A 23,521-nucleotide genomic window follows, 5' to 3' on the forward strand; every position below is an offset into this window, starting at 1 on the left:
CAAAATTTACATGGGTTTTTGTTACTGTCTACACTGATCTACTTCTGATGGGGCTGGGACTGACTTGGCCAGTATCCAAGGATACTCTTATTCCTTTCCGGTTTATTAGGGGTGCTTAGACACTTCAGGTTTTTTTAATTTTCGTTCCCTTTCCACATTTTCTCCTATCTCTGTTATATTTACTGGATTCTCTAAAATCAAAGGCTCTCTACTTCTTCCAGCTAGTTTTACCTTTTCTATCAATTATAGCATTCCCCACACCATCTTTATATCGGTTACCTTTGATAACATTTGTAACAGAAATGAAACAAAGAGCAAAAATAAAGTTGCCAAAAAAACTTCTGATCTCCTGCTTCACCGCCCACCGTGCATTGGTTTTGTTTGCAGTTCACATCTACCTCTTGATCTGTCTATATCTACAAGCCAAATATTTCCTCTAAATATTTCTGCAAAGTTAGTGCTGAGTAAAAATACATACATCCATTTTTCTCAGCACCCGTTTATCCAACACACGTATGCAAAACTAGTGGGTAAAAAGACAAGAATGGGACCACCTAATCCACAAAATCATGGGGGGCTCATTTGCATCTAGAGAGACCCCCTCACACACCTGTTCTCAGGAAGCGCCTTTTAAGGTGTGTGCGCCTGTATGCCCTTCCCAAGCCATCTGGATGATGATGCGAGAGGGAAGGTTTTGCATTGCAAAGACCGATTTTTAAAAAATGCTGTGCAGGTAGTTCCTAGCCAAAAGCGTGCTCCTGCCGGGGGAGGCGAAGGAGGAGAAAGGCAGCAGCACCGGCAGCCTGCTGGGGGCTGACCTGATTCCCTAGAATCCTCAGCTCTCTTCCTCTCTCCTCCGACGTCCTTCCTTCCCTTCTCTCCTTCCCCCCCTTCCCTTCCCCAGCGAAGCAGCTGCGAGGAACAAAGAACGCGGGCGCTCCGGAAAGCAGCGCGCAAGCCCCGCGCAGTGCGCGCGGCGTCTGGCTCCTCCGAGCGGGGCTCTCCCGGCTCCACGTCCCTCCGCAGCCGCCCCCGCCTCCCGCGCTCGCTCGCTCCCGCCCGCTCGCCGCCTCCCCCACCTTCGCGGCGCCGGAGGAAGGCGGCCGGGGCGCAAGATGGCTTTAGCCGGGCTCTGCGCCCTGCTCGCCTGCTGCTGGGGGCCGGCGGCGGTGATGGCCACGGCCGCCGGCGACGTAGACCCATCCAAGGAGCTGGAGTGCAAGCTCAAGAGCATCACGGTGTCGGCGCTGCCCTTCCTGCGCGAGAACGACCTGAGCATCATGCACAGCCCCTCGGCCTCCGAACCCAAGCTCCTCTTCTCGGTGCGCAACGACTTCCCCGGAGAGATGGTCGTGGTGGACGACCTGGAAAACACGGAGCTGCCCTACTTCGTGCTGGGTGAGTCCCGGGGGAGGTCGAGGCGGCCCGGCGCCCCCCCTTCCCCCCACCTCGGCTCGCTCCACACACCCACTCGCCGCCGACCTCCCCTCCCCCACTCCTACCTCCCTGGATCCGCCCCACGCCCAGCCTGCCCTCCACACCCACCTGCCGGCCGGCGCCTCCGTGCCCCCGACTTCTCCCCGCATCCGAAATGGATGCTGGGCCCTCGACCTCCCAGCTGCCCGCGCTGCCCCACAGGAGCAGGTTGCAGGAGTCTCTCTGAAACCTTTCCTGGCCTTGACCTCCCCGCTTTCCTTCAGAAGCACATTGACAGAGCACTTGTCTGCGACCGGCCCAACTCCCGTAAGCCCTCTCCCCACTGCCTGGCCACATGCTCCGTTCTTTGCTTCACACACCCCCGGACACCCACTCGCGCAGCGTTTCCCGGGGGAGTTAGGAACAGGTATGCCGGCCCCGTGACAGGCATGTGCAGGCCACACCGCACCGCTGGATCTCCAGCCTGCACTCTTGGAGAGGGCCCTGTATCTCTCGCCTGGGACTGGCACTCTCTCTGGCCTTCCTGCACAACACTCAAGTTTTCTCTCCTCCTGGTGTCCAGCCTACCTTCACACTTACATGCAACAGTATCCTCATCCAGCCACGTCGGCATGCCCGGGTCACACCGCGATGCCTTGGATAAAGAAATCATCCAACTGTAGTCTGTTCATGTTGGTATCTCCTTTGTTCCCAACACTACCTAAGGTAGGCAAAGGCTTTCCTGCACACAGAATGGTCTTCCTGGCTAAAAGACTCCCCCTCCCTTCCTTTATTTGTTTACATTTCTGTCTCTTTCGGTACCCCTCTATTAATTTTCTTAGGCCACAAAACTCCTTCAGATCCTGGAACCTTCTAATCCACCTCTCTCACTGCCAGTCGGCAAAGATATTGTGGTTTTGCTCTAGCACCTTGCAAAGCAGGACAGGTTCATGTGACTTTGTTAACCAAAATGTCTCTCACTTTGCCTGGTGCATAGGTATCTCTCTCCCTCCTGTGCAAGTCCACCACGCAATCCATTTCTTTAGTGATGTTATAAATCATTCTTATTTTGTCATGAGAGAATTCAAGGATAACCCAATTCATAGTTACTCTCTACATCCAAAAACTGACAAACAATGAAACTGTCCAGGAGGCAGATGTCCCATCTACTTAATGTCCTACCAATTGGAATTCACTTTGTAGGAACACGGCTTCCTCATGGCCATACGTAGGTTAGAGCCACATATGGAATGTCCTCTAACACCTCCAGGGTGCTCTTTGTCCACAAGAGATCTCTTCACATTGCAAACATTAAGATGTGGGTGAGTAAACCCTTGCTTTCCAATCCCTATGGAAAAGCGATTTCAAAAATCGCCTGGTCCTTTAAAAAGTTGGTTTGCAGTTCCTGGAGTGCGGCTCAGTTGACCCTGTTAAGTGCAGCCTACACACTTGATGGCATTACTTATTTTTGCATTAGAAACATAACCAATACCATAATAAAAACCGGGAGCTGGCTGGGAATGGGGACACTGTGGATATGCCTCTCATTAAAATGTACAATTACGGGGTTATTCAGTGGATGTAAATTTTGCGTGGAAGTCATGCTGATGTGCAAGTACAATCTGTTCATCGTAATATACAAGAACGGGTATAGGGAATTATGTGTCTCTAAAGAGCCTGTTTGGGGCTCTACACATGGTGTTTACCATGCACAAGGAGGGCTGTGTGTGGTGCATGAAAAAAAGGGAAATTGGACTAAGCAGGTCTTCAAAACCCCACTTCGTTTTTTGCAGCATCCCAAAGCTGGGGCCTGAAGTCGTGATGTGCCTGCTAGGATCCAGTGTGCACAGCAAAAGACCAGATGTTAAAGAATGGGGTTTCTGCACCTCTGTGCAGAGCTGCCCACTGCAGCACCCTGCTGGAGTTGCTATGGTAACCTCTTGCAACTTGGCATTTACATACAGGAACAGACACTCTCCCTTCAGGGCCAGATGCATTTCCTAAATGCATTGATTGTGTCCTTGCCACTGCCTTCCCCCAGTCACTGGGGGCATGTTCAGACCCAGTATTCCCAGGGGGAATAGAGTCACTGTCAGTTTAGGTGGGGGAGGAGAACTTGGCAGAAAGGTATAGTCCAAGTTCATGGAGGGTAGACTCAAGTGTGTAGTTGCTCTCCGCCAAGTTAAGTTTTGTGATCTTGGATTCTGTCACTCATGGCCAGTAGTAAGGGCTGTAGTGACTTTAATTTGGAGATTTCCCTACTCTTATCTCTGGAACTTAGTTTGCTGAAGTCATTCCCCCGGAGGACTATGAATCTACCAGTCCTGGGAAATTATTGATCATTTCCTTGCTCAGCACTCGTAGGTACTCTTAGGAGAGAAAAGTTAAAAAAATAAAAGGCCCCTGCCCTCTGGTTCTCCCTAGTCAGTGGAAACACAGACTGAAATATTGGCGGGAGTTATAAGTAATATGGACGGTAAGGGATGTAGGAATTCTAAGGAAGGAATGACTGGCGTGGCAGGAGCCAACTCCATGGATGCCATAGGCTTGACTAGGGACCTTGGCCCAAATCAGGTACTTTGGTTTCCTTTTGTCTCCAAGGATCAAATTCTCTTACTTCAGTGAGGCAAGCAGGGGTCTTATCCTTTTGACTACAGCCAGCTTCTCCAGCCTCACATCCCTGCAAGATTGCTGTGGCCTTTTGGGACTCTCTCGAGACTTTGCATGTGCTGTTTCCTCCACCTAGAATTCTTTTCCCCTTGGCAGCCATCTCTTCTTCTAAACCCTGCACACCGATCATGTCTCTATGAAGCCTACCCACACTCCTACCAAGGCACAAAAGTCATCCCATTCCTGTGCTCTCTGTGTGGATTTAAAAAAAAAAAATCAAAACACAAATGAACAGAATTAAAGATGGATTCCATTTGGCATGGCCTAGCGGGAGGCGAAGCCACTTGAAGTCATAGATCAAAGATACGTAGACGGTGGAGGTGAGAGTGCGTATGGGACGGCATGCCGTGTGTATGGTGAGTGCAGAGACTGGCCTCGTGGTAGGAGAGCGGTAGGTTGGGTCCTGGCTCTGTAGAGTAGAGCATGGTTTTCTATCTAGAAGCCAACGAGTGGAAGGCTGACTTGACCTAGAAAGCTGTGAATCCTGACTCCCAGAAGTGGCCTCAGCATTAGTCCTGGCAGAGTATCTTGTAGGATAATTCTGCGGGGTGTTGGAGGGGGCGCTGGTATCACCTGTCCTCTTAAGCAAGTTTGCAAATTGTGATGCAAGGGACATATGAGACTTTCAGTTGTGCTTTGTTTGGCTACGTGTAATTTTAAAATGTTTTGAATTTGAATGTTTTCACTCAAGGCCTGCTATCTTGAGATTGTCATACTTCCATTCTCTTCATGGTACTTCTCTGACAACTCTAAGCCAGATAATCTATACCTGCTTTCAGAAGTGTTCCAAACTGCTACAATATCTCAAAGTAGCAGCAATTTCCAATGTAAGGCTTTTAAGTTCGTGGACCTGGGGACCAAGAAGAAGAGGCTATAAAATATAAAAGCAAGCATAAGTGTTTTCTTTGGGGGGGGTAGGGGGTGTCTTAAGGATTTCAATCCAGGAGGCACAGTGTCCGTGGAAAAAGAACATAATGCTCAAATAGCAAGCAGAGAGTACAGGTTTATAAAAGCAAGACCCACAAGGTCACAGAACTTGTTCTGAAAGACTTATGATTGGCCCGGACAGAGTTAAACTGTAGATTATAGGGTTGGCTATTTAGCTAACAGGTGTTACATTGGATTTCAGTCCAAAGTAGAAGGATGTGTTCCAGGAGGTGGTCTGGTTGCAATTGACAAGTTGCAACTGATGAGGGCAAAAGTTCATGGCTGTTCTGGAGAATTGAAACAAGCGCATGGGCCCTGCTTCCTCAATGTCCTCCCCACCCTATTTTGAACAATAGCAATGTTAATTTCACATTGGGATTTTCCTTAAAAGGCCGTATTACCCTCTCAGAAGAATATAAAAGGTTACCTAATTTGCTAGTGGAAATTTCCTATATCTCAATGAAAACTTTGTACCTCAGCTTTCAAAACAGTAGACTTTCTTGCTTTGGAGGCACATTCGATTTTGAGACAATTGGTTAACCTGAAATGTAGCTTCTGCATTGAAGTGTGGTTTTCTGGGCTGTGAACCGAATAGATTTATCAGACTATTTGAAAAGGATGCTCCTGTTTCAGACCCAACCAAGAAGCTTGTGCATGCGTAAAACTTAATGAAAAAAGTTGTTTCTCTTGAGCTTTGGTGCTTAGTTTTAGCTATCCTGGCTTTTGACTGAGGAAGATACTCCTTAAGATAAATCAATTAGCCTGTAGAGATGTTGAGTTCCCACATGCAAGGTGCTATTTAAACTGTCTGGAGCAGCCCAGTCTGGTGGTTAAGAGAACAGGCTTTGAAGACCAATGTAGTGTCAATTCCTGGCTTTCCACTTATTCCAACAGTGGAGAAAAGTAAGGATTGGAGAGGTTAAATAATTTACTCAGAGTCATGCAGCTAAGAATGGATGAATCCATCACTCAAACTCAGGTCAGTGTTACATTTAAACCTTTCTTTTAGCTACTATTTTATGCCTTGGAATTTCTCAAAATCTGTTCTTTTTCATGGTTGGATGAAAGAAGTCTTGGCAATGGTCAGACTAGGGAAAATACACTAACCTAGTTTGACAGAAGAATCCCTTATGATTTCTATGTAAACGCCTTTTGGATATCCTTGAGTGATTTCTCACAAAGGCTTTAATGAAGAAGAGAAGGAACTTCATCAAGAAATATTTGTCCGAGTAGGTGTGCTTACCTAAGAAGAATTGGGGAATTCTTCTTTATAGCACCCGGGTTTGGGTAGCCATGTTCCTTGGTGTGTTATGGCACCCACAGTCCTGACAAACAGCCTGGGATACATGGGGAAGAAGATACATGTCCAGTGGTCTTCTTAGAAAGACCCCACAGAAATGCAAACTAAGAATCCCAAAAGAGGGCTCTACCATTCTATAGAGCCATCCAGAAGATGCTACGGTTTTTTGCTCCTTGTCCAAGGCCACTGCTTTATTGTTTTAAGGGGCCTTGTGCTTAGAATCCACTGTCAGAGCCCAGGGGAGCTGCTTGAATAGCAGTTTCTGATCTTTTTAATTGGCTTCCAGCATAATTAATACTGGACATAATTTTCTACCTTCCTATAAAAGGCGAGATTTTGCCCAATACGAAACAGCCCTATTTTTTTTTTTCACATATCTCTCCATCTCCCCATTTGAGAATAAATACAAAATTCATTTCGTTTCCTTCCTTTTACTCTCTGTGCTCTGCTGCTTAGGTTAACAGTTAGCAGATCTGTATACAGTGGCAGCTCATCCAAGACACGGGGTATGAATGGCAACAATCTTAAAGTAGGGTCTTCTACGCCTACACAGCTCATACTAGCAGAATGCACTCATTTATAACATTGAAAGGTTTATTATTTACTGTTTGTCTACAGAAATGTAGATTTTTACATCAAAGGCATTTTGAATGCAAGAATGATGAATTTTACAACACTTCAAATGCTCTTCTAAATATAGTGATAGGTTTGAATGCACGTCATTGGAGTTTTTGAAGGAAAAATAAAATACAAGCTTAATTTCTTTATTTTTCTTTGTGGAGTAAAGATTGAGGGCTTGTTTTATAGAAAAAATATATATTTATGGTTCTTTTTTTTTTTTAAGGAATGTAATTAAACCCAAAAGGCTAGTAGTTTCTCAGATTAAGGCCAGTTTATGGGAACAGAACTTGGCATCCTTTCAGCAGGAGCGCCGAGTCTTTATTTCTCCACTTTTACACCAAGTTCAAATATATGCATGCAGATGGCAGAACAAGCTCTATTTTGAGCAAGTTAATCTCTCAGGACAAGTTAAAGTCTATGGCAATTTCTGATGTACCATAATTTGGCATCTATCATCATATTTTTATTAGAAATATGTAATAGTTATAATTTTATTTTTTAATCACATATAATTTAAAACTTTTAGAAAACATAATGAAGTGCCTCTATTGACTCCAAGGTTTCCAAGGAATCCAATTTGTACAAATTATATTTATCCCAATGGTAATCTAAATTGATGCGTGACAACTTTTATCAAGCAGTTTGGTGTTACATAGTAAAGTTGACGACATGCATGCCTCACAACCCAGTGATTCCACTTTTCGGTATTTATCACACAGGAATTTGTATACGCATGCTGTTAACCTTAAAATAAAAGTTATTTTACTAGCAAAAAATGGGTTTGGGAAGGGCAGAGAATTGCAGATGAGGAAGTATAAGCTATGGCAAAACCATAGGCAAGTCTAACGAAAAAAGGAGGGAAATGTTATTGTATCGAGAAGAAGGAAGAAGTTAGGAGGGGTTGTTTTGAATGAAAGTCCGTTGGAAAAAAGCAAGAATTCAGGGTGATGATAATTTGTTATCAGCTGAGTTGTAAAGGCTAGTTGACTTCTTCTAGAAGATTCAGTTGCATCTTTTCCTGTTGGGACCTGTAATTGATCATTCTTTCCTAGGGATGATTCTTCTGTTGGGGTTTGTAACTGACAGTTCTCCCTGTGATTGATGTTGAGTGGTAGGGGACCCCGTTCTAGCCTCCCCACTTCACATTAGTGAGGTTTCCCCATTATTAATTTTTTGCACTACACATGAATATGTGTAGTAGCAGTGTTAGTCATAGCAAAACTTGGAAACAACCCAATGTCCATTAACAGGAGGCTAGAGAGATAGGAGATGTTATAATCATCCCCTGGAATGTTAGCCAGCCCTGAAAATAAATGAGTTTCAGCCGCATTATACCAACATGGATACATCTTACAATGGTAATGTTAAGTGAAGATAAACAACTAGCTGAAAAATACATACAGCGTTTCATTTATATAAAATTCAAAATAACACATTGTTTGAGGATATGTAAAGCTGTAAATTTTTTATGAGAAGCAAAGAATCAACACAAAAGGAAGGATGGGTGTTATCTCTGGTGGAAATGGAAGATAATGGAAGGGGGAGGGAAGGAAGAGGGGCTCTGACCTTCTGGCAGCATTTCATTTTTATTTTTCTTCCTTTTTTTAAAAAAAAAATAAATGTAGCTTTTTTCTTTTTTTTTTTTAAAGATTTTTATTTATTTATTTGACAGAGATCACAAGGAGGCAGAGAGGCAGGCAGAGAGAGGGGAGAAGCAGGCTTCCTGCTGAGCCGAGAGTCTGATGCAGGGATGCGATCCTAGGACCTTGGGATCATGACCTGAGCCAAAGGCAGAGGTTTTAACCTGCTGAGCCACCCAGGCGCCCCTAAACTTAGCTTTTTATAATGGATTTACAGAAAAATTGCAAAGATAGTACAGCATTCTCAAACCCCACACCCATTTTTTTCCTGTTACATCTTACATTGGTATGATACATTTATTACAATTAAAGAACCAATATTGATATATTAGTATTAACTGAAGTCCATCCTTTATTTAGATTTCCTTAGTTTTTACCTTGAGTCATCAAGTCTCCTTAGACTCTTCTTGGCTGTGTTTTTGATGACCTCAACAGTTTTGAGAAGTATTGGTCAGTTATTTTGCAGGATGTCCCTCAGCTGGGTTTTGTTTTTCTTTCCTCAAGATGAGATTTGGGCTATGAGTTTGGGGGAGGAATCCATTTTCGTCCAATGTCAAGGGCACATTTGGTCAACATAACTTAGCATTGTTGCTGTTGAACTTGATCACCTGGCTGAAGTAGAATTTATCATATTTTCCACCTTACGTTACTCTTTTTCCCTTTTCATGCTGTGCTATTTTATTTTATTTTTATTTTTTAAAGATTTTTATTTATTTATTTGATAGAGATCACAAGGAGGCAGAGAGGCAGGCAGAGAGAGAGGAGGAAGCAGAATCCCTGCTTGAGCAGAGAGCCCGTTGTGGGGCTCAATCCAGGACCCCGGGATCATGACCCGAGCCGAAGGCAGAGGCCCCAACCCACTGAGCCACCCAGGCGACCCCATGCTGTGCTCTTTTAAAGAAGTCACTGTGTATAGCTTATACTAAGGAGATGGGGAATTATGGTCCACCATTTAGAGAGTGGGGTATCTATGTAAATTATTTAGAATCATCGTACATGAGACAGTTGTCTCTTATCTTTTATTAATGTATTTATTTAATCATTTGTTTATATCATATGGACTCAAAAATACTTGTTTTAGCCTTTGGGTTATAATCCAGTACTGCTTTATTGATTTTATTGCTGAAATGTTTCCAGCTTTGGCTAATGGGCAGCTCTGTCAGTTGGCTTCTGTGTTCCTTTGACATACCCTCATCAATGTGGGTGTTTCTTTTGTTTTTTTAACATTTTGTTACTCTCTGTCACTTCCTTCTCCAGCTCATTTTGTATATTGCCTATCCACCCTGCCCCCAGAGTTCTAGAATCAGCTCTTTCTCTAATTAGCCCCGATTTTTTTTCATTGGAGAATGGTGTTAGAAATCCAGATCCAGGCACTGGATTGTGTATATTTATTTATACTGGAGTGTTGTTGCTTCTAGGATCTCTCAGCTGACAGAGCAAGGAAATATATGTGTGTATACTAACTCATATGTACACACAAATCTATAAATATTTCTATATGTAACCATCTGTATCTTATTAAACCAAGCATGAATTCATGCTGATGTATCTGGCTCTAGTCCACTATCTAATTATTGTGATTTAATCCGTGGATCATTCTAACCTCCTCCCTTTGTTCCCCCCAGACAGCAGGGAGAAATCTGGTTCTCACTATCGTCCATCCTCTTATTTAATTGCTCAATTCCACTATCCATCTATAACAGTATCGGAATTGTTTACCCATACCCCAGTGGGGAAAACTTGATCAATCAGAGTACAATGCGTACATACAGCATCTATTCTCTTTAGTCTTTTTAAAAAATTTTATTTTATTTATTTTTTTAAATGACTTTATTTATTTATTTGACAGATCACAAGGAAGCAGAGAGGCAGAGAGGGGGTGGGGGGGCAGGGAAGCAAGCTCCTCGCTGAGCAGAGAGCCCCATGTGGGGCTCCATCCCAGAACCTTGAGATCATGACCTGAGGCTGAAGGCAGAGGCTTAACCCACTGAGCCACCCAGGCGCCCCTGTTCTCTTTAGTCTTAAAAGATCAGACAGATGACTTAGGTCAGCACCCCTCCCTTCCAGGGAGATTGCTTCATACATCTTTCTTTGATGCACTCAGTATTTCGTCTCCTTCTGCATTCCATCCTAGGATCACCCAGCCTCCTAAATGATTTTTCTTTTAATTTTTGCACGCAATAAGATTGGCTCTTTGTGTTCTGAAGTTCTGGGGTTTTTAATAACTGAAATGCGTCAGGTCAAATATCTACAAGTGTAGCATCACACAGAGTAGTTTTCCTGCCCTACAAAATCCCTTACCCTTCCCCCAGCCACCTCTTCCCTCCTACGTCCAAACTGGCAACCACACACCTTTACTGCAGCCACAGTTCTGCCTTCTTTAGAATGTTATACAACTAGCATCTTACAGTATGTACCCCGTACCCTTTTCAGACTTGCTTCTTTTCACCTAGCATTATGCATTTACAGTTCACCCACATCGCTCTCTCTCCCTTTTTTCTTTTCTGTTTTCTTTTCTTTTTTCTTTATTTCTTTATTTTTCTTTAGTTCTTTATTTCTTTATTTTGGCTTAACAGCTCATTCGTTTTTATTGCTGAGTAATACTCCGCTGTATGAATATACCACAGTTTGTTGACCCGTTCACCTGTGGAAGAACATTTGGTTGCTTCCAGTTTGGGGCAGTTATGAATAAAAGTACCATAAATATTAGCATATGGGTTTTGGTGTGCTCTCTTTTTGTTCTGTTGCAATATCAGTGCAGAGGTGTGAGTTAATCAGACTCCTTAATTTACAGTACATTTTATCATAGGCCTTATGAAAAACCTCCTCCTTCCAGTAGTGCATGTATTTAGCTGTTTGTTTCTCTTTATCGCTACTCCCAGTTCCCACCTACCCTTCCCTATAGGCAACCATTCTTATTTCCCTAATGATTCTCTTTTTTAGGGGGTACGTGTTCTCACAACATATGGATAGTCTTGTGTTCATGTATTTTGACCTTAACAAAATGGTGATCTACTACAACATACTGATTCTTCTTTCAGTCACCACTATATTTTTTAAGACCTACTCATGTTACTAAGTGCAAATAGAGCCCCACATTGTCCAATGGAGCATTCTGTAATAATGACAGTGTTCTACCTCTGCCTTAGGCAGTATGGTAGTCCTTAGCTACTTGTGGCCCTTCAGCACTTGAAATGTAGCTAGTGCAGAGGAAGAGATAAATGTTTTGCTTTTTAAAAAAATTTGGCTAATTGACATTTAAGTCACCTTATGTGGCTGATAGCTGCCATGTTGAATATTTCCTGTGTCGAACATTTCCATCATTGCTGCATAAAGTTTATTGGGTAGTACAGGTGTAGTCCATTGGCTCTGATTGCCACGGAGCCCTCCGTGATTAGCACCCACCACATATACCAATCTTTTCAAAGATGGATATGGGGTCACCTCTAGATCCTCGTCACTATAAATAATGGCACAGTTATCATCTTTGGGCATGTTTCCTTGGGGACTGTGGTTAAAATTTTTCAGGGATATATAAGCAGGAGTAGAATTGCTGCTTCATAAAGATTATATATTTATTTTGACTAATACTGTCAAATTGTGCTCAGAATGGCTGTACTCATCTGCACGCCCATCAGAAGTATTTGAGGGTTCTAAACACCAATACCTCCACTAACACTTGTCTTTATTCTGTGTTCTCCTATTTGTCAGTTTGCTAAGTGTAAAGTGATATCTCATTGTTATTTCATATTTTCAGAAACACTTTAAATACTAGGAAGATTATCCCTTTGACTGTAGTAGAGGTTACAAATAAATTTTTCTCCCAGATTACGGTATGTCTTTTGATTCTGGCCATGTTTTTGTGTAGTTGGTTGGCTTTCTAAAAGCTTTGGAATTTTCTGGAAGTTAGTATTTATTTTTGGCTTCCATACCTTGGAAAGTTTTTCCTCACTATATGATTATAAAAGGATTCATCATTTTCTCTTCTTAGAGTCTAATGGCTTCATTCTTTGCATTTAAATATTTGATATATTTTGAACATTCTGACATTCTGTGAGCTATATAACCTTATCCAGATGTAACTGTAGGAAGTACCAACTATAGCTCTCCAGATGGTTACTCAGATGTCTCAGTGCCATTTATTAAATAGTTTGTGATTTCCCCTTTGATTAGAGGTGTCCTCTATATCACATACTGAATTCCTCAATACATTTAGGTCTATCTGAACTTCTGTTCTAGTAATAGATATATATCTATGTATAGATATATATCTATTACTATGTATATAGATAGATATATATATCTATCTATATACATATACTATGTATATAGATATATATCTATGTATATATGCCTGTCCACATTGCTTTAACTATTGAAGCTCTACTCTATCCTGTAGTATGTTTTCTTTTTTTTTTTTTTTTCCTTTTTTAAGGATTTTATTTATTTACTTGACAGAGAGAGAGAGAGAGATCACAAGTAGGCAGAGACAGGCGGGGCTGGGGGTGGGGAACATGCTCCCTGCTGAGCAGAGAGCCCAATGTGGGGCTCGATCCCAGGACCCTGAGATCATAACCTGAGGCGAAGGCAGAGGCTTTAACCTACCGAGCCACCCAGGTGCCCATATACTATAGTATGGTTTTTAATTTTTGGTAGGACTAGTCACCATCAGCTGCTATTCCTCTTCAGAGTTCTCCTCACCATTTCTTTTTTCATACAGACATTCAAAGAATCTTGTCCAGTTCTTAAAAAAACAAACAAACAAAAAACCAAAAAGAAACAATAACAGAACCTAGGTATTTTTGTTTAAAATCTTGTGACAAATTTAATTAACTCAGGAAGAATTAAATTCTTTTGACGTTGAGTTTTTCTGCTTAAGAACTTAGTGTGTTTGTTTAGGCTTCTGGTTTGCCCTTTAGTACAGTTTTAAAGGTTCTTCTTTCTCCTCATAAAGTTCTTGTACATTTCTTGCTGAATTTAGTTCTAGGCATTTTGTCATTCTGTACTATAGCAAAAGGAGTATTTTATATATATGTATATAACATATATAGCATATTTTTTTATGTAGGTATACAATTTGTATTACAATTTGTGATATCAAATGATTACAATTTGTGTATATCCAAGACCTTGATATTAATGTGTTAATTTTCAGCTGCCATTGTCCTAAATTCTTTAGCTATGGTTGTGTTTGTTGGTTCTCTTGAATATTTTAGTTACTCAGGCATATCATAGGCAAATACTGATCATTGATACTGTCCCCTCAAATTTTCATTTCTTTGCTTTTATTTTCCTGCCTAATTACACTGGTAGTAATTACAGTACAATATCAACTAAAAATGTGATAGTGTGATTTCTTGTCTTTTCCTGACTTTCATGGTAGCAACACTACTGTCTTGCCATTATGATAATTGCTTTGTGTTAAGATTGACAAACATCATGTTACGGAAGAATTGAGTGTTTCTTTATCAAGAGTGACTTTTTGAAGATTTTATTTATGTATTTATTTTAGAGCGGGAAAGAGAGCGTGCCAACGGGGGAGGATCAGAGGGGAAGGGATAGGGAAGCGGAAAGAATCTCAGGTAGACTCTGGGCCAAGCTATAGAGCCCGATGTGGGGCTCAAACTCCTGATCCCAAAATCATGACCTGAGCCAAAACCAAGAGTCCAACACTTAACTGAGAAGTAAACTAAGAATGAAATATTTAAAATACTGAAATTTTCTTAGTATATATAATCATGTTATTTTTCTCCTTAGATTGATTGATCGATTGATTGATTTTATTTCAAAGATGGAGATCACAAGTAGGCAGAGAGGCAGGCAGAGAGAGAGAGGGGGAAGCAGGCTCTCCGCCAAGCAGAAAGCTCAATGCAGGGCTCAATCCCAGGACCCCAGGATCATGACCCAAGCCGAAGGCAGAGGCTTTAACCCACTGAACCACCCAGGTGCCCCTCTCCTTAGATTTATTAAAAGGATAAATTGTATGAGTGGATTTTCTAATCTTGAACTATCCTTGCATTCCTGAAACAACCCTCACTGGGTAAATAGTGAATTATTCCTTTAATGTGTTCCTGGATTCTGTTTGCTAATATTTTATTAAGGATATTTTGTGCCAGAATTCCTAAGTAAAGTTAGCCTGAGATTTTCTTTCTCTGTGTGTGTAATCTTTGGCAGAATTTGGTATCAATTTTACATTTACTTTATAATATAATTTTTAAGTGTTCTCTGTTTGCTCTAATTTATATAGCACTGAAGTGATCTATAAAGTCAGTAGCCAGAGCTACTGTCCTACACAGTGTGGTAAATGTAATGGCTGAGTTAAGAACTAACTGGTTGATTTGTTAGTCAACAATGAACTACTAAATGAGACAGGATAATGGGAAATTCTTTCCAGAGAAAATATTCTGAGTTGAGATTAAAGGATGGTGGGATTTAAGCTGGTAATCATGAGGGTTCTCAGTTTTCAGGACAAGTTATGAGCTCCATCAGAAGGGAACAGGAAGTAGAAAGTGTAAAAACCAAAATGGAAGAAAGGAAGTGCATATAAAGGAAGTCTATTTATTTTTCTTAAATAGAGCAATATTTTGGTGCCATCTTTGGGACCTATATTGAAAGTTGACAGCCTTTAGTTAAGGGAGTGTGAAGCTAAGGATATAAGCCATAGAAATGCTTGGTGAGACTCTTTCACTGTTGCTAGTTTCTTGGTGGCTTTTGGAACTCTGAATAGTGAGGAAAGACTTTAAGTACACCTGCCACAACATGTAGCTCCATGACACAGCATTCCCAATAAAACCTGTATACATATTAGCATCATCCGGAGATGTGCAGTGCAAGTCAGGGCATATCCAGTGACCTTGACAGGTGGCTTCAGATTGTCCTGTTCCTCCTGTGTATCTAACTTTCCTCCTCAATTTTGGAAATTAAAATTCACTCATTTCTCCCCATTATAATCTCATCCTGTGCCTTGACCTTTTTCTCTTCCCCATGTCCCCTCTCTTTTGTTTCCCAGTGTCCTCTGGCTGGTTCTTCTCATTTAGTACTAATCGGAATACAGTCTGAAAGGATACAGTGGCAAAAAGCGGACTACATTATTGAAAGGTGTGCTCTGAACACTTTCTTGTAAAGTTCTCTAAGCACATAGGAGGGGTGGCCATTCCCTCTTTTCTTTGCTGATGCTTCCGTACCAAGTGTTCTTAGCCTCAGCATCATGAATGGGCTCTGAGTCCATTAAGTATAAAATCTGTGTGTAAGTGCAATTTCCTGGAAAGAGAGTCTGTAGCTTAATCAGATTTTTAAAGGGATACTGTAAGTAGGAAAGTGGTTAATCATCTGGAACAATGAGACCTTTACAAATAACTTGAAGAAGAAAAAATTATTCTCTCGCAGATGACAGTTCCAAAGGGAGGGGTTCAGTTTGGAAGGGCAGCTGCTCTTCCCCCTGCCCCTGGGTTTCGTCCTCTCCTGCCTGGACCAGCAGGTTGACCAGCATGCGTTTCTACTTATAGGAAGGAGAGGGTCGGAAGTACAGGGTGACGATATTCTTTTTGTTTAAACCAGTGAGATAAATATTGCTCATATCCCATCTGCTCCCATACCCTTGGTGAGAACTTTGTCACATGCCCTAAGTCCAGGAAAATGATGCCGGAATCTTCAGTCTTAGCTGGGTGACCATGTGCTCAACCTAAATTCCAGGCAGAAAGACAGAGAGAATAGGGAGAGTCTGAGTGGCTTAGGCAGTTAAGTGTCTGATCTTGGTTTCAGCTCAGGTCATGATCTCAAAGTCCTGGGATGGAGCCCTGCATCAGGCTCCACGGTCAGCGGGGAGCCTGTTTGAGAGTCTCTCTCTGCTTCTCCCTGCTCTCATGCTCTCTCTTGCTCTCTCCTTTTCTCTCTCTTTCTCTCAAATAAATAAATAAGTAAATAGATCTTTAAAAAAAGAAAGAAAGAGAGGCGCCTGGGTTGCTCAGTGGGTTAAAGCCTCTGCATTTGGCTCGGGTCATGATCTCAGGGTCCTGGGATCGAGCCCCGCGTCAGGCTCTCTCCTCAGCGGGGAGCCTGCTTCCCTTCCTCTCCCTCCACCTGCCTTTCTGCCTACTTGTGATCTCTGTCAAATGAATAAATAAAATCTTAAAAAAAAAAAAAAAAAGAAAGAAAGAAAGAGAGGACAGATTTTTGGGAAAAAGGGCAGTCTTTGTCACAGGAACTTCAAAAAAGTAAAGAACCAGCCTTCTAGACCCATACTCTCTCCTCTCCTTCCAGAAAACCCTTCCTTTTTGAAAGTACGCACCTTCACCTTCTGCCCCTACTTCTCCCTATTCTTGGTACTGCCCCTCTGTTTTTTTCTGTTCCATCTCCTGCCTTCACCCAAGCACATTTCCTGAACCATGTAGAACTTGGTCAAAAACCTATTCTTAAAAGGCAAGATAGCAAATATTTTAGGCTTTTCAGGATATATGGTCTGTTGCAACTACCTAACTCTATCTTCGTGGTAGAAAAGCAAACACAGACTATAAGAAAATGAATGGGTGTGGCTGTCCCATTAAAACTTCATTTTCACAAATAAGCAAGTGGCCTACATGTTGCCGCTAACCAACCCCTGATGTAGACAATAGATCACATTTCTTACTTCATAAATTCCTTGCTTCCCAGCACCTCATTGACCTTCAAAACCCCATTTCATTCACTGGTAACTGTGGTCACAACAACACAAGTCCTCCCGCTCTGAAACTGGCCAGCTCGTACCAGAAACTTCTTCCCAGCTCTTTCTTGCTCTCTCTTACACACTGACTGATAATACGACCCTTGAAATTCACCATTTCATTGATCCCTTTTTTCAAGAGAAGATTTTATTTATTTATTTGAGATAGAGCAAGAGAGAGAGAGCATGAGCAGGGGAGGGGCAGAGAGAGTCAGAGAAACAGCCTCTCTGCTGTGTAGGAAGCCCAATGCCGGGCTGGACCCCAGGACTCCAAGACCATGCATGACCTGAGCCGAAGGCAGACACTTCACTGACTGAGCCACCCAGGCACCCCTTCATTGATCCTTTCATTTTCCTTATGTCTATTAGAATGCTTCTGGCTACTCTTTCTTTTCCTGTAGCACCTTTTTATTAGAACACTCAATTTCATTGCTTTTTGTTATTATACAACATCTACTAGTAAATGTCCAAATTTGGATCAGTTCCCCCATATCCACATGCTTTACTTTAACCCTCAGACTGAATGCCAAGGATTTGTAAGTAAATTCTCCCATTTGTCTAGATTGGTGAGATTGGTGATACCATACTTATCTTTTTTTTTTTTTTTTTTAAAGATTTTATTTATTGGGGCACCTGTTGGCTCAGTGGGTTGAGCCTCTCTGCCTTTGGCTTGGGTCATGGTCTTGGGGTCCTGGGGTTAAGCCCAGCATCTGGCTCTCTGCTTTGCCGGGGGGCCTACTTCCCCCCAACCTCTCTGCCTGCCTCTCTGCCTACTTGTGATCTCTCTCTCTGTGTCAAATAAATAACATCTTAAAAAAAAAAAAGATGTTATTTATTTATTTGACAGAGGTAGAGAGAGAGAGAGAGAGATTACAAGTAGGCAGAGGCAGGCAGAGAGAGACAGGGAAGCAGGCTTTCTGCTGAGCAGAGAGCCCATTGTGGGGCTAGATCCCAGGGCCCTGAGATCATGACCTGAGCCAAAGGCAGAGGCTTTAACCCACTGAGCCATTCAGGAGCCCCATCAAATCTTTTTTTTTCTTCCTTTAAGATTCTATTTATTTATATGACAGAGAGAGACAACAGCAAGAGAGGAAACATAAGCAAGGGGAGTGGGAGAGGGAGAAGCAGGCTTCCAGCTGAGTAGAGAGCCCGATGCAGGGCTTGGTCCCAGGACCCCGGGATCATGAGTTGAGCTGAAGGCAGACGCTTAACGACTGAGCCACTCAGGCACCCCTGCCCCATCAAATCTTTAGATAGTTAATCTCCCAAACTAATTTCTATATCTTTTCATGTAGCATAAGACCTTGCCTCATTCTTTATCTAAAAATCAGGCATAATTTCTGTATACCCCCCAACTCTCAAACTTGTAGACCTACTTCCACATTCATTCTTAACATCTCATTTCCAGCTGCCAGGATTTTTTTGGCAGCTGCCAGGTATGGGTCATGATACCACGCTCTCAGGATGCAGCGAGAAATAAAAAAGACAATTCCGTATTCATAGAACAAAGAATTCTGCCTCTTCTGGAGCCTCGCTGTGTCTATCCTTCCACTCTTCTAGATCTTTCCTTTGTCTTGCCCGTTCCTTTTCCTAGATCTCTCCCTTCCATCTATAGTCTTGTCTTCCCTACCTTAAAAAAATTTGCCCTCTTCTTGGTATATTCTCTTAGCAAGCACCTGATCAGTGTCTCCCTGTTCAGAATGGCGTTTAGCCTGCTGGACTGCTTCATTGCACCGGGGACCATGTGACATCCAGGGACCACTCTTCTGTCCTCGTCTTAACGGTCCCAGCCACCGTTCCGTTGCCACCGCTGCTCCTCCTCGACATTGTCTCCTCCTTTTCTTGGGTAACGCAAAGGGAGAAAGGGACCTTGGAAGACTGGAAGAAAGCCAGCGTGGCCGGAGCATAAAGACAAAAGGGTCCTTTCCGTATCAGCTGGTGGCACCTTCAGAAGCTTTATTGTTTTCCAGCTTATAATACCGTCTTGGCTCCCAGGACCTGCTCACGGTTCTTAGCAAGACATGAAAGGTGCTCCCTGCTTTGGTTCCTACCTGCCTGCTACAGTGTCAGATTGACCTCATGTTAGTTCGGGATTCTTCCATTATAATAACTAAGAGGAAATTTAATTTGAACTGAAGTCCATGAGAAAAGGGATTTGTTGGCTCAGGTCAGTGAAAGCGGCACCAGGGCTGCGACTTCATGTCTCCTTAGTTCATGGCTTTGGCCTCCTCCGTGTGTGGTCTGCGTCATCGGACTGGTCATAAAACAGCTGTAGCGGTTGCAGGCACCACACTGGGATGGGATATGTCCAGAGGAAGAGTCAGGATTACTTCAGAGAGCTTGCACCAGAGGAAGGAGGCTGCTCTCTCCCAGCAGCCTCCTGCAAGCCACACCTTGCAGTTCGTTGGTGTGAGTTGACTTAGGCCTGCCGGTCCCTGGCCCAGTCTCTGTGCCAAGAGGGATGCAGTAGCTGCTCAGCTCAATGAATCAGCCCATTCTGGAGCTGAGGCCGTCCTCAACTCTAGACAGCATGGAAAGAGAGAGAGTGAGGAGGAAACTTCGGAGTCGCTTTAGTCCCTTCTGCTTCATATAGCACGAGGGCTGACCTATGACTCTCTATTTTACCGCCCCCCCCCCGGTTCCTTTTATTCTTCTGTATACATCTTAGGTACAACTTCCTCTTCTGCCTGGTTGTGATCTCTGTCTTCTCTGTTCTCCTAGCACCCTGTGCACACTTCCCTAGTAATGCTCTGTAAATCTAAAATTATTTTCTTTACCAATTGCCTAACCCACAAAAGCATAAATTCCTCAGAGAGAGAGAGAGAGAGAGAGAGAGAAAGCCTGTGTGTGTGTGCACACACACATGCAAGCTGGGGGAAGGGCAGAGGGAGCAGGAGAGAGAGAATCCCAAGCAGGCTTCCTGCAGAGTGAGGAGCCCTATGGAGGGCTCGATCTCACAACCTTGAGATCATGACCCAAGCCAAAACCAGGGTTGAACACTGAACTGACTGAGCCACCCAGGCGCCCCACAGGCAGGCAGTTTCTTAATCATCTCAGTATCCTCCGCTTCTGGTACAGTCTTGCTTGTTTGGCCTGGAACATGTATTTCGTGAAAACACATCAAGCTTGGTTGCACTGACCTTCACCAGGCTGCTTCCTGAGGAGACATGGCGTTTAGCTCAGTGGGTTCTTAAAGTGTCCCATCAAATGTCCATGGATGATGAGACCCCTTTATTGGCTCTTTGAAGCGAAAACTATTTTTGTAATATTAAGTCCTTATTTGGGGATGCCTGGGTGGCTCAGTTGGTTGAGCAGCTGCCTTCGGCTCAGGTCATGATTCCAGAGTCCTGGGATCGAGTCCCACATTGGGCTCCTTGCTTGCCGGGGAGCCTGTTTCTCCCTCTGCCTCTGCCTGCCTGGGCTCGCGCTCTCTCTCTCTCTCAATCTGACAAATAAATAAATAAATAAAATCTTTAAAAAAAAAAAAAAAAGACCTTATTTGTCTTTTTCACCGAGTTGATATTTGCACTGACGCAGAAGCAGTGGTGGGAAAAGCTGCAGGTGTCTCAGTGGGAATCCGGGCAGGCATGCCAGACCATACTGGTAGCCGTCTGGCTTTTCACCACACTCAACAGTTGTGTCCAAATCCAGTGTTACTTGGGGCTATCCTAGATGAAGCAATCACAGTTACTAATTTTCTAGATGTTGGCCCTCAAGCACATGTTCTCTTGATATTCTAACTGACAGAAATGGGAGGCACACACACGACTTCCTCTAGAAACTGACCTGCGAGTGTTTGAGTTGCAAGCCCAACTATCTGCTTCTGTCGTAGACCACAATTTTTGCTTGACTGAACAGGCGAACTGTATTTATTCAGACTTGGGAATTTGGCCGATATTTTCTTGAAAATGAACAGAGTGAGCTTGGAAAATAACTGACAACATTTGTAGCCAAGGATAACACAAGCTTTCAAGAGAAAAAAAAAAAAACATGGAATATTATAACAACTTGTGAATGCCACAACGAGCTTGACAGCTTTTCAATACTTATAGACTTGACTCATGAGACCAGTAATGCTATTCATGAATGAGAGCTTTTGCAGTGGTATAACGAACTGTGCCAACATTTGGAAGAAGTGTGGAAATCCACGAGCCACTATTTTCGAAACGACCAGTGCGTGATGTTTTAAAACTGTGCATGACTAGAAAAGCACATTCAGATTTCAGTGTGGACGATAGATTTTAACGGAGAGCATACAGAACCTTCCATGTGTGATTTCTGTTTCCACATCGTCGTTCACCTTTAGGAAGTTAATACTTACTGAGCTTTGGTGTACTATCAAAAAAAAAAAAAAAATCCACAATTTCCTGAAATAGCTATTAAAAGACTCCTCCCTTTCTAGATTCATCACTCTGGGAGATTTTCTTCATATGCTTCAGCTAAAGTATTCTGCAGTATATTTAATGCAGAAGCAGAGATGAGAAAGAACCCGACTGTCCTTTACTGTAGCTGGGTATTTAAAAGAATTTTGAAACATGTGTAATGATATGACTCCTCTCACCTTTCTTGTATCATAAAAATATTGTTTTTTTTTTTCATAAAATACATGATTTTTGTTAACATGTAATGGATTTCTTATTATTGTTTTTAGATGAATTAATAATTATTTACAACATTTCTGAGTTCTGGCTTCAAATATGGTAACCGCTGATAGGCAGAGCCCACATAGAACCACAAAATATCATTGTGGTTCCTATAATTTTATTTTTTACTTCTCTTTTGGTTTTTTTTTGGTTCCTATAATTTTTTAAAAATTTATTTGTTTGACAGACAGACATCACAAGTAGGCAGACAGGCAGGCAGAGAGAGGAGGAGGAGGAAGCAGGCTCCCTGCTGAGCAGAGAGCGGGATGCGGGGCTCATTCCCAGGACCCTGGGATCATGACCTGAGCAGAAGGCAGAGGCTTTAACCCACTGAGCCACCCTGGCGCCCCGGTTCCTATAATTTTTAAGAAGAAAAATGTTTGCTGAGACCCAGAGGCTTGAGAATGGCTGATCTGGCTCACGTGGCACCTCAGCCAGGAGCTGACGCTGAGATGCCTAGGAGAGTTCTTTACCTGCCAACACTTCCCACAGGGCAACATATTAGTTTGTCCACCTGTTTCTGGCCTGTGGTCCTAGCACTGGTTTGTCTCTGATACGCAGTCCTTGGTGAATGAATGAGCAAATGAATAATGAATGCCTGAAGGGCTCCTCATTCTACTGGAGCTCTGTTTGTAGTTACTGAATTGTTGTTGTTGTTTTTAAGATTTTATTTATTTATTTGACAGACAGAGATCACAAGTAGGCAGAGAGGCAGGCAGAGAGAGAGGAAAGGAAGCAGGCTCCCTGCTGGGCAGAGAGCCCGATGTGGGGCTGGATCCCAGGACCCTGGGATCATGACATGAGCCAAAGTCAGAGCCTTTAACCCACTGAGCCAACCAGGTGTCCCTGTAGTTACTGAATTGTTAAGAGGTCTTTGTAGTTCCTCCCGGGGACAGAGCTTTATAGACACATGATAATAAACTCTACCAAGTAGTGGTGCTGTGGGTAGCCCCCATGCCCGTCAGCCCACGTGGGAGAATTTCCAATAGTCAGAAAGAAAAAGTGGGTGATGAGGAATCTCAGAGTCATGGTGTCTCCTGGCGCTGGTTGACAGAAGTGCTTTCCTTCAGTCATTTTCTTCAGGACCTTGGATGAGGTATACAGGGAGCCTGGAAGGTGGGCGCACTGTCAACCATAACTTAAAGGTCAAGGGAGAGACCAGTTGCAAAACAGTGACATTTAAAACAATTTTGGTTTCTTTCCTAAGGGTTCTGAGATTAAAGGTAAGGGGTATGCCTGTTGTTCTAGACCCACTTGGAAGAATTTGAGGTAGGTTAAGACAGAGACTCTAAATCCAAGGGCATATTTGCCTTCATTGACCACCACAGGAACAGAGCTGAAGGTTGACATCTCCAAAGTGACAGTTAAAAGAATCTGAGGGAATAATCAGAGTTTCTCAAATCTTGGTCCTGGACGATGCGATCCTGGGAATTAGACACTTGGGGGGTTGAGGATGTAAGGCACTTGGAAAGCCTCATGGTCAGTGCTTCTTCACACACATTTCCATGGCAGGAGGTCTCTGAAAATGACCATCTTTCTGGGTCTCTTTGGAGCACATTCCATGTCTTTTCGTGGTTGGAGGTGATTGGTTTAGGGACTGTGACTT

At 42.9% G+C, this 23,521-nt stretch overlaps 1 protein-coding gene across 2 annotated transcripts in view; it reads left to right on the forward strand.

The window, feature by feature from the left end:
* Positions 1-781: 781 nt before the first annotated feature.
* ASTN1 (astrotactin 1) overlaps positions 782-23,521 on the forward strand; it is a 323,486-nt gene continuing 300,746 nt past the window's right edge. For both annotated transcript variants that reach the window (XM_059146192.1, XM_059146193.1), the window contains exon 1: positions 782-1,398. In XM_059146192.1, the coding sequence (XP_059002175.1) occupies positions 1,116-1,398 (283 nt within the window). In that variant the 5' untranslated portion in view covers positions 782-1,115. The remainder of the gene's footprint in view (positions 1,399-23,521) is intronic.

Source organism: Mustela lutreola, chromosome 14, assembly GCF_030435805.1.
Source record: "Mustela lutreola isolate mMusLut2 chromosome 14, mMusLut2.pri, whole genome shotgun sequence".
Taxonomy (NCBI): domain Eukaryota; kingdom Metazoa; phylum Chordata; class Mammalia; order Carnivora; family Mustelidae; genus Mustela; species Mustela lutreola.